Source organism: Chlamydotis macqueenii, chromosome 1 (assembly GCF_036417535.1).
Source record: "Chlamydotis macqueenii isolate bChlMac1 chromosome 1, bChlMac1.mat, whole genome shotgun sequence".
In the NCBI taxonomy this organism is placed as follows: Eukaryota; Metazoa; Chordata; class Aves; order Otidiformes; family Otididae; genus Chlamydotis; species Chlamydotis macqueenii.
This window is the reverse complement of record NC_141556.1, coordinates 37,003,752-37,017,045: the sequence shown is the minus strand read 5'-3', so window position 1 is coordinate 37,017,045 and position 13,294 is coordinate 37,003,752. Positions and strand designations below refer to the sequence as shown.

At 38.4% G+C, this 13,294-nt stretch overlaps 1 protein-coding gene across 3 annotated transcripts in view; it reads right to left on the bottom strand.

Moving 5' to 3' along the window:
* Positions 1-13,294, bottom strand: part of TBC1D30 (TBC1 domain family member 30) — a 53,319-nt gene that overhangs the window by 5,710 nt on the left and 34,315 nt on the right. For all 3 annotated transcript variants that reach the window (XM_086748806.1, XM_086748791.1, XM_086748799.1), the window contains 6 exons: positions 12,847-13,032; positions 10,802-10,970; positions 9,255-9,423; positions 6,129-6,234; positions 707-819; positions 393-532 (listed from right to left, as the gene is read on the bottom strand). In XM_086748806.1, the coding sequence (XP_086604932.1) occupies positions 393-532; positions 707-819; positions 6,129-6,234; positions 9,255-9,423; positions 10,802-10,970; positions 12,847-13,032 (883 nt within the window). The remainder of the gene's footprint in view (positions 1-392; positions 533-706; positions 820-6,128; positions 6,235-9,254; positions 9,424-10,801; positions 10,971-12,846; positions 13,033-13,294) is intronic.

Here is a 13,294-nt window from a genome sequence, read left to right as displayed (position 1 = left end):
AGGTCAACATTATTTATTACATGTTCAGTCTTCAGAAAAGGCTAACTACCTAACAGTTTTCTTGGAAATAAGCACGGACTTAGGGTGGATCTTTTTCCACATCCGTGCTTCTTTTTTTGTGGGTCGGCAACATTATGGGGTTGGGTTTTTAACCATTACTGCAGCCAAATCCTTAACCCACATTGTCATTTACTGTATACATACAGCCTTCAAATTTGACTTTGAAGAAATCTTCATGGACCACAGAGCAAATAATTTGGTACCCGTTGTAATCTCTTCGTGGATATAAAATACAATTTTCATAGTAGCTTTCACAGAGGAAGCTACAGACAATTTCTGCAAGGTCATGCAGATTTAACTACGCTTTCCAAAATGAACAAAAGCACTTTTACCTTTCATCTGTTTTTGGTATTTTTGGAGTTCTGGTGCCAAAAACCCACTTAATGGTCCAAGACAGCCAATTGCATTGGCAATTGAGTCTTCATCATCTAGATCATTCTCCTCATCACTGTCTCTGGTTCTGCCTAGCCTTCTGTCAAATGAGAACATAAAAGAAAAAAAAAGAAAGAGATATTCTTAAATATGATCATTACCAAAAATCTTTATCTTCTTTAGGAGCACACAAGGGAGGATGCCACCTGCCTTTTCACTATCTGTGTAGGGTAAATAATAACTCTATGCCATAAGCAGTGCATTTCAAACTTACCCTGAAAGTGAAGTAGATTTTACTGCTGCAGGGAAAGGAGTAATGTTGTACGTGTATTTCTCCCTTAATTCTGCCAGTTGTGGGAAGGGAAACTGAGCCATGGTATAAACAGTCTAGGGAAAAAAAAAATACAGCTTTTAAAATTGTCACTTTAACTAACAGCCCCACAAAAGATGTATTCATGAACAGACTTTCACAGTCTTGCAAGATTAAAGGCTGCACATTCTCAGGTGCTGTAAGAAAACAGAAATGGTCAAGTTTTATGATTCAGTCAGTATTTCCTGTAAGAAAAACAAAGACTGACTCACTAGAAAAATACACAGTTCAGAGGCAAGGAAAAAAAAAAAAAAAAAAAGAAACAGATAACAGGAGATGTAGGGTTCTTTTCAACTCCTGTACTTATTTAGCAATCATTGTCAATTCTCTCCTTGCCAGCACATCGGAAATCCTGCTCTTCCAATTATGATTTCACCCACATGAAGGCATCATTGAGGTTTCCAGGATCTTCCAGAAGACCTATGTTTCTGCTCAAGTATTCAACAAGGTATTGACACTAGCACGGGTAGGAAGGAGAAGATCCTTACTTGATGTGGCCTGTTAACAGACACATTACTTCACCTGAGCGGCCCCAAGAGCTTGTGTGAAGGAAATAATTTCAAGACAAAAGTTACAGCAGGATCCAACATTACTCAGCTAACTTTTCTCCTCTCAGTTTCTGGTTTTGGTTGTTGTGGGGGTTTTTTTGGAGGGGAGTGGTGGTAGTTGTTTCTTTAAAGGAATTTGTTCTATGGCAAACAAAGAAACCTCTCTGCAATTGTCTGAACTCAACATATAGTCCCAAGAACTTAAAACAAGACAAAAAAAAAAAAAAACAAACAAACAAAAAACCAACCACATTTTATTTACTTCAATACTTAGAGTTAAAGAAGATAAACAAATGCAAGTGCATTTGCTTTCAGCATTATTTTTGCTTTAGGTAATTTTGTAATCAGTTACCAGCCAATCTCCCATAAAGACACATCATCTTCATCACAACATCACTGCTGATTTCTTCCTACCTATTTTAGTTGCCTTTTTTTTTTCCCCTGCTTTTATACACTTACAACTATTCAGGACTTTCAAATAATTGACACACAATTCATTGGGAGTCTCAATGACAGAAGTAAAAAGAAGAAAATAGCCAAAATAGAATTTCTCATAGTTTCTCTGAAAAATCAGATTTTCCCCATCTTGAATATTAAATGCCTTCTCAAAGACAGTAATGTAAAAATTTCTCATTAGCTATGACAGAAAATCTTCACTTATTTTTTTGCCTGCGCTATGAAGTCAGCGACATTTTTGTCAGAAGGCAAACATCCTCAATTAGGATGAAAGGAAATTTTGAACAATTTCTACATAATCTGCTCTTGAACTATGCCTTGTCTGTGCTAAATACACTAAGGAAAATCGCAAACATGAATTCAGTACTAGACCTTTCCTGACAGAAGAAAAAAAGGAAAAAAAAAAAGTTTCACCAACGGCAATGATGAGCAATGAGGAGCAGGAAGGATGCTCCTGGCTGGATGAGGCACGGGGCAATAGTGCAGCTCAACAGGCTTCTGCGTGAAAATGGTTTCACAGTTCAAGTCATGCACGGACTCTAAGGCAAGGAGAACGCCTACAAAAACCCAGAGTGTGAACTGAGGCTCTGCCACTCCATGAAACTACAACGCTACTGTGAAAGACAAATACTCTCTAGGGCCTGAACAGCGATATCCTGGCAGTCTACCAGACAAAGGAATTTTATGATCTGGAGAAAGACCTACCTCCGGCCCAACATGTCTGCCTGTTTGTTTGATCTCCGCCACACTTTCCTGTTTTTTTTCCCCATATGTCTCAACTCTCTCCCTTCATAGAGAAGGAGGTGTGTCTGGAATTTATTTCTACTCTATGTCAACAGCATTTTCAGGTAACTTGTTCCATATGTCAGTTACCCTTTAAGTGAAACAGTTGACTCAGAGTCCTTCATTTACTCCTTGCACCTACTGTTTCTGATTATGCTTGTAGCTTTTGCCTGCCTCCAATCTGTGACTCTTCCAGATCCTGTGCAATTTCTTTCATTTAGCATACACATTTTTACCTTACTTACTTGTTATCAGATTATAACTGGAGGCCTTGCTTGCCACCCGGCTAACAGATCCACAAACAAATTTTATGCGGATGCAAGTTCCACTGGAAATTTAAAAAATATTGTCAATCAACACCTGTGATCTCCTTACAGCAATGCTTCAGAGTCAAAGCACCCTATTCCTAGTTTGTACACAGCCTTGGATGCCATTTGCTTAATTCTGCTGAAACTGTGCCAGAGGGAAACAGTCTACACAGACAAAGCACAAGGCAGCAAAACTTATTATCTTATTTACAGTCATAACAGACAGATTCTGGGAACAAGAGAAAAAGACAAGGTTGTCACCTTTTATCAGTAGCATTTGTCAATTATTTGCCTTACCCTAAAAACGCAAAGCCATCTACACCCTCAGCGGAATACTATACAAAAGGTTTTGGGCTGCAGCTTCCAAAAGAGGGTAAGCAGTTTTGCCTCTGCAGATAGCTCAAACAAACTTATCTCAAGAGCCAAGGCTCCTGTCCCTTTTCACTTTCACTAACAAAACAAAACAAAAAGCAAAAGCAAAAACAAACCCAAACAAGGTGCCACTCAGGTGAAAGTTAACAGCGAATACCATGAAATCAGGGTAACAGTCTACAATGCTAGGGTGCTACAGAGGGATTAATCTCTGTTCCCCTCCACCATAGTAAACAGACAGGGATGCCTCTGCTTTTCCTGCTTGCTTCTCATCTCCTCTAGGCTGGAATGTTTCTAGGTGCGCAAACTGGATTACTTCAGCTGCTTATAAAAATGCCTGCTTTCTGATAAGGCATGAAAGCATGCACTCAATCCAGCTGTTTCGAATATCTACTGACACCTGGCATACAGCCTTCTGTCTCCATGTTAGAACCAAAGTTTACTAATAGGCCAAGAAAATGACATTACTGAACATCATATTTGTTCAACTTCTAGTCCTGAATACATACCCGCTCTAGTATCTGATGTGTACAGCACTTATTTACCTAAAGCGTTCAATCCAAAAAAGAAGGAGGCTGTGTAGGCTTGCTTGCTCCTTCAATCCCTCCATGCTCTCCTCAGCACAACATCATAAGAACTCTTGCCACGCAAGGGCCAAATCTGCAAAAGCTTTAAGCCCTCAATCCTAGATATACTCACTATCTGCATGGGAGGGAGGGAGGCAGGCATTTTTAACCATAAACTTGCACCAACTGTACATGCCGGTGGAGAGAATGAGGACGAGAGTCCTCTGATCTACTTTAGACAACTGCTCCATCAACACCTGCCCCTGAAGTCCTACCTCCTTTTCCGAACTCCCAAAGGAAACAGGTCTTTTGGAGCACAATTTGTTTTCTAGTGGCAGAGAAGTGCCTGCTACTCTTTACTAGCTTAAATAAGCCTGGACGGGTAGTCCAGATGTAAATGTGTCATGCACATCTAAAGAAGTGAGATGATTGCCACCAGCAACCTTTACTGACACATGTAGGGAAGGTAGAGGAGGATATTAAACCTTTCCCGCAGTAGGATACTAATCCTTGAGCCACCTTGTAAAAAGTACTAGATGTAAATTCACCCTTCTGATTTTGATTAGGGAAAAAAGAGCAACAGCAACAAAACACACCCACAAACACACATCATTTTGAAAACAAAGCCATCTAAACATTCACCTCTGGCTGACTCCTATGAAAGAACCTAAAGCAATTTAAATAACAGTGTCTTCACTGGATCCTGAATCCTTTCATTAATGCAATGGCTCATATTTCTTTATTTTCTTCTCCAACACAGAAAAAAATTGTTCAAATGCAGCAGCCAGGCACATGGTGGTATTCATATCCCCTAATGGCAAACACCTGTAGTGCCCACTTCTCTCCACTAAAGAGAGCTGAGAGTGAGCACCTCAGATGGAGATGGTTACACTGCCAGCGCCCGCCTTTGAGTTGGAGAATGCTATCTAAACTATAGTGTGGTTTCTTCAACTGAGAGAACACAAGTAAAAGACACACTGCTTCTCTACGCAGAAAACTTAAACCCACCACATTCTCCATGTCAATGGCAATTCTGTCCTACCTTAATGCTCCTGTCAGTGTCACAAAATACACCTGTACACTATGAATACACATATGCTTTGTACCAAGTGTTATTTTTTTTGCTGAAGCACAAAAAGACTGATAAGTTAGTGTATTTGCAATTGCAAGAGTTAAAAAACCAGACAGGTCCTTCCACCCCTCCAACCAGTAAGTTCCCTACGCCTTGTATTTTTATTACACACAACAGCTAAGAAAGAAATCCACACTGCGTCACTAAAGCCCACTTCAGCTTTCCTAACATTATTCTTTGTCACAAATGCCACATCTTGATTTTGTACTACACTTGAGACTTCAGAGCAGTACTTCACCAGACAATGGAAGTGTATTATCCCAGATAGTCAATAAGTTTTGCTTCCAATAATGGGTAACAGAATTCACCTGCTAACTACTGTAATAAACTCATCCAACTTCATATAGTAAGACCGACTTTGTTCTTCTTCCCCCAAGTCAGGTAAAAAATTTCAGATTAATTATGTGCTGTGTATTTGCACCCATTTAATCACCACAGTCTAACTCATCAAAAGCCAAGTTCCAAATCTGTAGCATGAAGTCTTTATAAAACATCTAAGTAGACAACATCTCAAAGATATCAGAAAAAAACTAAAGTGTAAGTGCAAATCAATACAATTATATCTGTAATACTGAAGGTCCTTTCCTTTCCCAGAACAATGTGGATCCTTGTTCTCATACAATGACGTATGCTTTAAGAATTCAGGGACTGCAATTATCTACAAATGTCTTTGTTTATAGTTCACTGACGACTGTTCATAGCTTTTTTTTTTTCCTAAACCATCGAGAGTATTTTTTTCCCTTCTCACTTGATAAACTCGTCTCCCACAGTGTCTGCAGAATGAAAAGGACATAATGTAATAAATAACTGGTCAAAACATAAAACACCCTAAAAATTAAAACTACTAAAAGATTCTACATCTTACTTGCGTAAATGCAATTAGTCATTATATCACAACAAACTTTCAGCTGTGAACAAACAACTTTCATCAAACGGAGCCTAGTGGTTCTCTGTACTTAACGTACAAGAGAAGATTTTAGCTTCAACTGCAGTTAATCTATTTGTTTCACTGACACACTAGCTCAACTCAGTTATCTTAAACTTTCATTCTTGGGAGAGTTTAGGTCTCTGCAGTATCTGAACAAAAATGTAATTCATTAGAAATCAGCACCGAAAGGACTTACAGAAAACACAAACAATAATGGTATCACACTTACTCACCTGCATCAGTTCATTGCTTTCAATCAGACTGTCCTCCAGCATCTCCTGGGTCAGCTTGCCCATGGTACTGTAAAACTCATCTGCAGTTTCACAACACTCTATTTGCCTACATCAAAAGACACGGGTTTTTTTTATTTTACTTTTACATACGGATCATACACCTCCAAAGCAAAACTGAACTTTCTGTCATCATAAAATACGCGCTTTCATTAGTCATCTTAATTCTCAGGTTTATTGTAATCCTCCCTACAGTTCTAAATAATAAAAGTGTGCACATGACATTGGAAACGCTAGTGCAGTAAAAGGACATACTGAGCACAGCTTACTGTCCTGACTGCTCACGATAAAGGATTCATGATGCATGTCCAGACAGGTTATTCCCTCTGCCCCTTTCACTTCTACAACATGAGAATCAACAAATCCTGCCTCCTACGAGCACAAGGGAGCTCTCTCATCAGCTCAAAAAGGGAGCATAAAGATTTCTTGAGTGCCTCATCACCCATTCTTCACTATGCACCGAAAGGCTGAATCCAGTTAAACTGTTGCTGAACTGCCTTTTTGTGAGACGGGAACATATTCACTGGCCAGAAAACATTCCCATGGAGTAAATTAAATATAGATGTATTTATGTATGTCATTGTATTCAGAAGAGCTGAGCTCACACAATGCAGAATAAAGGAAAATCCACTCGTATCTTGCATGCTTGTGAAAGCTATTTCTAAATTAGAGATGCAGACTTTATTTATTTTTGCTTTTTTTGTTTTGGTGGAATTTTTTTTGTTTGTTTTGGGGGTTTTTGTTTGGTTTGGGGGGACTTTTTTGTTGGTTTTGTTTTGTTTTTTTCCTACACTTTTCTTTAAATTTCTAAAAACACTGAATCACCCATACAGTGTCAGCTAAAGGAAGAGAAATATGAGTAATATATTTTTGCGAGTTGCTGTTCTACATCCATTAGGGTCAGCCACTAGACATCCTCTCTCATCAAGTGAAAAATTTGTTTTATTTTCATGGCAAACAAAAGGCTACATATTGTAGCCTCCCTTGTAAAATACGGCTGCTGGAATGATCAAAAAAGTACATGGTCTTTTTTCTTAAGGATTAGAAGCAGCTTCTCTTGATATTCAGTGTCTATAGAGAACAACCATTGAACTATGAAACTCCTACTGAAATCTTAACATAGTTTAGCTAAAAGAACTATTAATTAGGTTTTTAAAAATGAAGAAGTGTATGTAGCCAATCATCAACCTGTGTATATGTCCTCATGCTATACTAAAAGGTTGGTTGAACTTTACAGAATATAGACCTCTGTCTGTTATCAACAGGTATGTAGCCAATCATCACAAATTCACTGCTTACCTCCCCTGATACCTTCAAGTCTCTCATGACCTCCACATATTGCTTTCTCTACTGCAACCTCCCTGTTCCTTCAGTGTCCCTCAAAAGAGAAGTATGGTTGAACCACTCACACTTTAGGAAAAGCACTTCTCACCCCATTTTCCTGTCTAGAAAGACAGTCTTGAGAAGTATGAAGATCATGAGACTATGATCACTGTTTCAGGCCTCACTTTTTTAAATCCTCCCCATTCTATTTCTAGCTGAGACATAGTGCCTGATCTTTTACTTCCTCATCTCATTTGGTATCATTAATCACAAGCTTACTGAATTTAAATTCTTGTTAAATTTGTAGTGATGCATCATCTTCTGGATCTCCAGTTATCACACCAGTGTCCTTTTCTGTTAATTGCCCCAAAATCTGCCAGACCTTCTCCTGTTCTCCATAAACAACAGTTCCAAGGTGTGCAATGTGATCAGTGTATTCTTTTGGACATATTCTTCATTCTGCTCTTTCCAATTCTTATAAAACTCATTTCATATTTGCTTTAAGTCGTACTGTAAAATCTTCAAAGCAGTGACTTTCTTTTTTACCATGTTACAAGTGGGAACATTTTTAATTACAGCTTTTAAGTGCACAGAGACCCACTGCAATAGGACCTTTTATCTAAAGGTGTGGTACAAAGTAATAAAGCCTAATGAGACTACGTATAGCTTAATCCTAATGCAAATGATTCATTCAAGTTTCATTCATGGACTGAACAAATAAAGGTCTTAGGAAATTATTATTCTAATTATTTATTCTTCAGATTTAAAATTCAATATAATAATCAAAGCATCTTACAAAGCTACTGGCCTGCCGTGCTAATTTATTCAGAAAGAAAAAAGAAATTAAATCTCCAAGGACCAAGCTGAACATAAATCCCAGTGGTTCAGTCTCAGGGAAAAAAGGAAGATGAGTGTTGATAGGCATCACAAGAAAAATTTGATGCAGCTGCTGATGCCACCTTAAAAAAGTTTCCAGCTGAACTAACATCTGCTTGACCTGTCAGAGCTCACACCTCCCACTGAAGTCAGTGACAAAACAAATTTCTCCAGGAGCACTGTACACTCTTTGGAACGCAAATATTTGCTATGACAACAGAAGAGTTTAGAAGAACTAACCATCTCTTGTGTTTTGTCCTATGTGGTGAGTTTCCAAGTCCATAAAGGACTATAACAGAAACTTATAAATGCTTAAAAGCAGAGAATTTCAGGAAAATTTGTTTGCAGCCCTTAACAGAAAAGAACCATGTACCAAAAAATCTTTCTCCTAGTAACACTGAGCTCTTTTCTTGGGTATAGCCAATAGGCTCAAATCCTTAAGTCTCCTTAGGTGAAAATAAGGGAATTAACATCCCCAGCTTCAGGCACCCAACTAAATTAGCTAGTCACCCTCAAGTCTCTCTGTATGTCCTTCCACAGAGTATCTACCAGCTCCCTCAGAGGTCTATATTCTGTAAAGTCCAACCAACCTTTTAGTATAGCATGAAGATATATACACAGATAACACAAACAACTGGAGACATGTCCTGCAGTAAGGGTCAATTAATTAACATGCCCATTCTGACGTGACATCAGAAGAACATGTTTTTGACGAAGCCATAGAGGCACTTTGTGCAGCTTTTTCAAAGCAGAATCATTCTCCTGAAAGATCGCGTCTTGTTTAGAATTGAGAACACATTCTTCAGAACATCGCAAGTTACATACATTGCTCACAATGAAAAGAAAAATTAGATAAAAATGACTACTTACTCTCCTAACTTTGCCCAGATAGCCAAAGCTACTCTCAGTATAATTTCAGAGCCTTCAAAGAATACTGAATCCCAGATCTTCAGAACTGTATGGTTAGGCAGGCAAGTGGCAAAGAGGGTCAGAAACCATTGCATTGTGAAGACATTTGTAAGTGGGGGTTCATAGCCTCCTGAAATTAAGAAAAAAAAAAAGTTTAAAGTTTCATTTACTGTTAATTTACAAGGAGTACAAACTGCATACTGAAATCCACCATGCTAGTACCTCTGTTATTGCTCAAAGCTTACTTAGCTTGCAGCTGTCCAAAGATAAGCTGAGAAAAAGAGCGATGGAAAAACGACATACTTCATCACCTTTCATTCTGCTGCACTGCAAAAAGCTCTAAGCAGCAGAATTTGTTTTGAACTGCAAATCTTGGAAAACATCACCACACTTTTTTTTCCCCTTTCAGAAAGATTGCTTTCCATTCCCTAATGCCATATCAGCTAAAAGCTTTTATTAAATTTAAAAAAAAAAAAAAAAAATCACAAAACCACTGCATTTCTTCAGAAACTAATGGCCTAAGAAATCTTTTTCTTCATGAAGTGAAGGTGACTGTCTCTGTAAAGTCTTATCTATTGTTTTAATATCCTGATGCACTGCAGAAGCAACTGTAACACATTAAATTTTCCTTTTGGCTTGTTAAGTTTCAAACAAGATTTAGTATTTCTGCCTGAAACTCTGAAGTTCTACTTTCTTATTATACTCAGAGAACACTCTGTGCATCCTAGTATCAACTGATGCACTGAAGGCCAGGAGCAAAGAGGCTGCTGCCTGTGAAAACACTTCCAAACAGCAAACACTTCCTTGATACCCTTTCCTTGTTTTTGTACAGTTTGGGCACACTCACAGTTATTTACATGCAATGTGGTAGCAGCTCTTTTCTAAGATGGAACTCAGGGTGCACTTAGCTTCCAGACTGAAAAAAACCAGCAACCAAGCAACATCAACAAACTCACCCTCCCCAAAACATTCCCAAAGAAGTGTATCTTGTTTAAAAAAAAAAGTCTGGAGGGAAATGCTGTATCTGGAAAAATAAAAAGAAAAAGAAAAATCACAGTACAGAGCTAGTTTTCACGTAGCAACTCAAGAAGTACTTCTGAGTTTTGCAGCACTGGCTCTCACGTCGTAACTCTTCCCAGAACAGCTATGTAAGCTAGCAACTACGAGGAGCAATGGTAGGGCAGGTACCTTGAGCTAAAGCAAGAAACAACCTTTTCAAGGTAGCCCTTGTACTAAGCTGTGTGTTACAGTGCTGCCACTCCACACTCTTTATAACCTTGTCAACACAATTCTGTTTGCCGTTAATGGTGGAACCAGATTAATTCCCTTTTATTTTTTCCTGACAGTGCCACCTATTTATGTTAAGGTTATCAATAATGGAAACCATCATCTTTCACCTTCACAATTTAAAATATACATTGTAAGGAATAAACTCATGTAAAAGCTTAAAATAGTGCTCAGATGAAACAATAGCAAAAAGGAATTTAATAATTTTTTGTTGAACCTACCTCCACTTTCTCTGTTAGCAGCTCTTTGCAGGGTGTCTAAGTGCTGGGACAGTTCAGGTAGCTTCATTCGTAAAAGATCTCGGAAAACAGCCATATCCACAGAGAGAGCACGGAGATTATTGACAAAATAGCTATCAGGAAGCACCTTATCAATTAGGTAAATCATGATCTGTGAGGAAAATGAAATACAATCACGTAGGACTTACAGAACCAGTTATTTTCCACCTTGACAGCTTCTACACATACAAGTTGTGATGTCCTTGTTTATCATAATTTCAGTAGGCTAAATTTCAGGTGTCTTCAGGGATTTAACTTGCATGGTTACGTCAACTAGTGAAGACACAAATAGCACTGGCTGGGCATTCACTGAAGCTACCACACTGGGTCCTGTGCTGTTAAAGCCCCATGGTGTCAGTAGTACCAAGTGTTTCCCAGCCTCTGGGAGACACTTCCCAGACACAGAGCTTTCATTTATAACATCCTTCCCAGAAAGGGGACCTGACTGGTGAGCCCCGAGAAGCCCCTTGCTCCCTTAACTGCTAGGCTCTGCAATAATCCAAACATAGTTTACCCATAACTCACACCCTGAGGGCAGCTTTAGAGGCAACAGCCTCTACAGTTGTTCTGAAGTCACTCATCACTTGTGTTAGATGGCACAGTGACTACAACAACAAAACAGCCACATGCTAACTCCCAATTCCTTTTTTTTTCCCCTCCCGTGTTCCTTCCATCCCCCACACGCTCCCCCCACTCCCCTTTTCCCTCTCTCTTCTGGAGAAATTCCAACCCTGCAAAGCCCACACACTAAGCTTGGAAAATAAATTATATTATTTTCCATTCTTATTTTTGCCAGGCAAAATGCATGTTGATGCTAACAGTGTTCAGTGCTTCACCTCCCCAGGGAAGTCTGGCGCCATGCCATTCCATTGTCTCCTTAGCACAAGGAGCCTGGCACCACTCACAGTAAGAGACAATCCAGTAATGTAAGGATGCACACAGTTGTCCTAATCAACTTGGACTTCATAAATCTTGGGCAATTGTATTTCCTATATTATCGTAATGTGTTTTAGGAGCTTCTGGATTGTATAAGACCACAATAAAATGTGACAAATTACAGCTGAAAATACCAAGGAAATTTTTAGCAAGAATTATTGAAAGGAAATTTTATTCTGTGATTTAAAGTATCATTACAGTATGGTGATATTGTGGTATCTTCTTCCTATCTTCTGCCTATACAGGCAGCTCTCTAGGATCAAGTATTCCAGCTAGCTGGATTCTATTACCACAAGCTTTACATTTTAGGAGCTCTGAGTTAATTTAAATATTTACCATATTTAAATCATTGTCTAAGGCAAAACAAACAGCTCAGTATCTCAAGAGTCACAGTCATCTTTTACTAATTTGACCCCAACTCACATATACAAGCAAGTCTACTTAAGGAAATTTGCACGTGATCTTGGCAAACCTTAAACCATATCCTGTAATAAACTGTATTTCCATTTTCTGGCGTATTATAAATATAATGAAGCTTTCTTTTAACTAGAATAGAAAAGGTCTAAAAAATTTAAAACACTGTATGACTGATGTGGCCCAGAAAGTAGTTTCAAAGTTATTTACTTTTGTTTAAAATCTTTGTGTTTTCCTAGAATTTGCTTTAAAATGCAGCAGATTTATGAACTGCCTCAGATGCTACTGCCACACAGGAGGCCGATAATGGAATCTGAAGGTTTCAGCTACCTACGGTGACTGGAAGCAGACTGGAGATTTTAGGATAAGATATCCTAAAGTCAGTAGCAGTGTTGCCATTTATTTTTATTATGGCCAAGACCTCATCTGTTTCCTTTTGGAAAAAAAAAAAAAAAAAATTAACAGTGATAACATTCAAACTGTTCATTTTATCTCAGACAGGATAACAAATAATCTGCAGATGTAAATCAGTTGATTCCTTTGAGTCCTGCTCTTTCAGGCTGTCTACAGAATTCACACACTGATTTGTTCTAAAGTTAAAAGCAATCTTCAACACTGAAAAAAAATATTTTACTCACTTTCAGGGCATCCCCTTCATTGCCCTCCATTACTTCCAGAATAAGTGCAGCTAGTATGTTAAATCCTTGACAATAGCCAACAGATTTATTCCACCTGGCATAAGCCAGCAAAACGCGTTTTAGTACCACTCGATCTTGCTCTGCCTCCTGGCCACAGTAAGAACTGCAACCAGTTCGGTGAAGGTCCTTTAAAGAAAAAAAAAAAAAAAATTAAAAAACCAAGACCAAACAGAAAAGACGTGCATTTTCCTTTCCTCTTTAGTTCTCCCACCTGTCCCAGTTTTCCTTCCATCTCCACCCTCCCAATACAAACTCCTGAAGTTGATAACAGTGTTTCTTTTTTAATTTGTAAACTTTAGCTTCCTGAAGTTCAGCAAGCTCTTAAGTAAACAAGTTACCTAAAAAGTGAAGTTGTCACAGAAGATATTAATAGATATCTAAGTTTCAA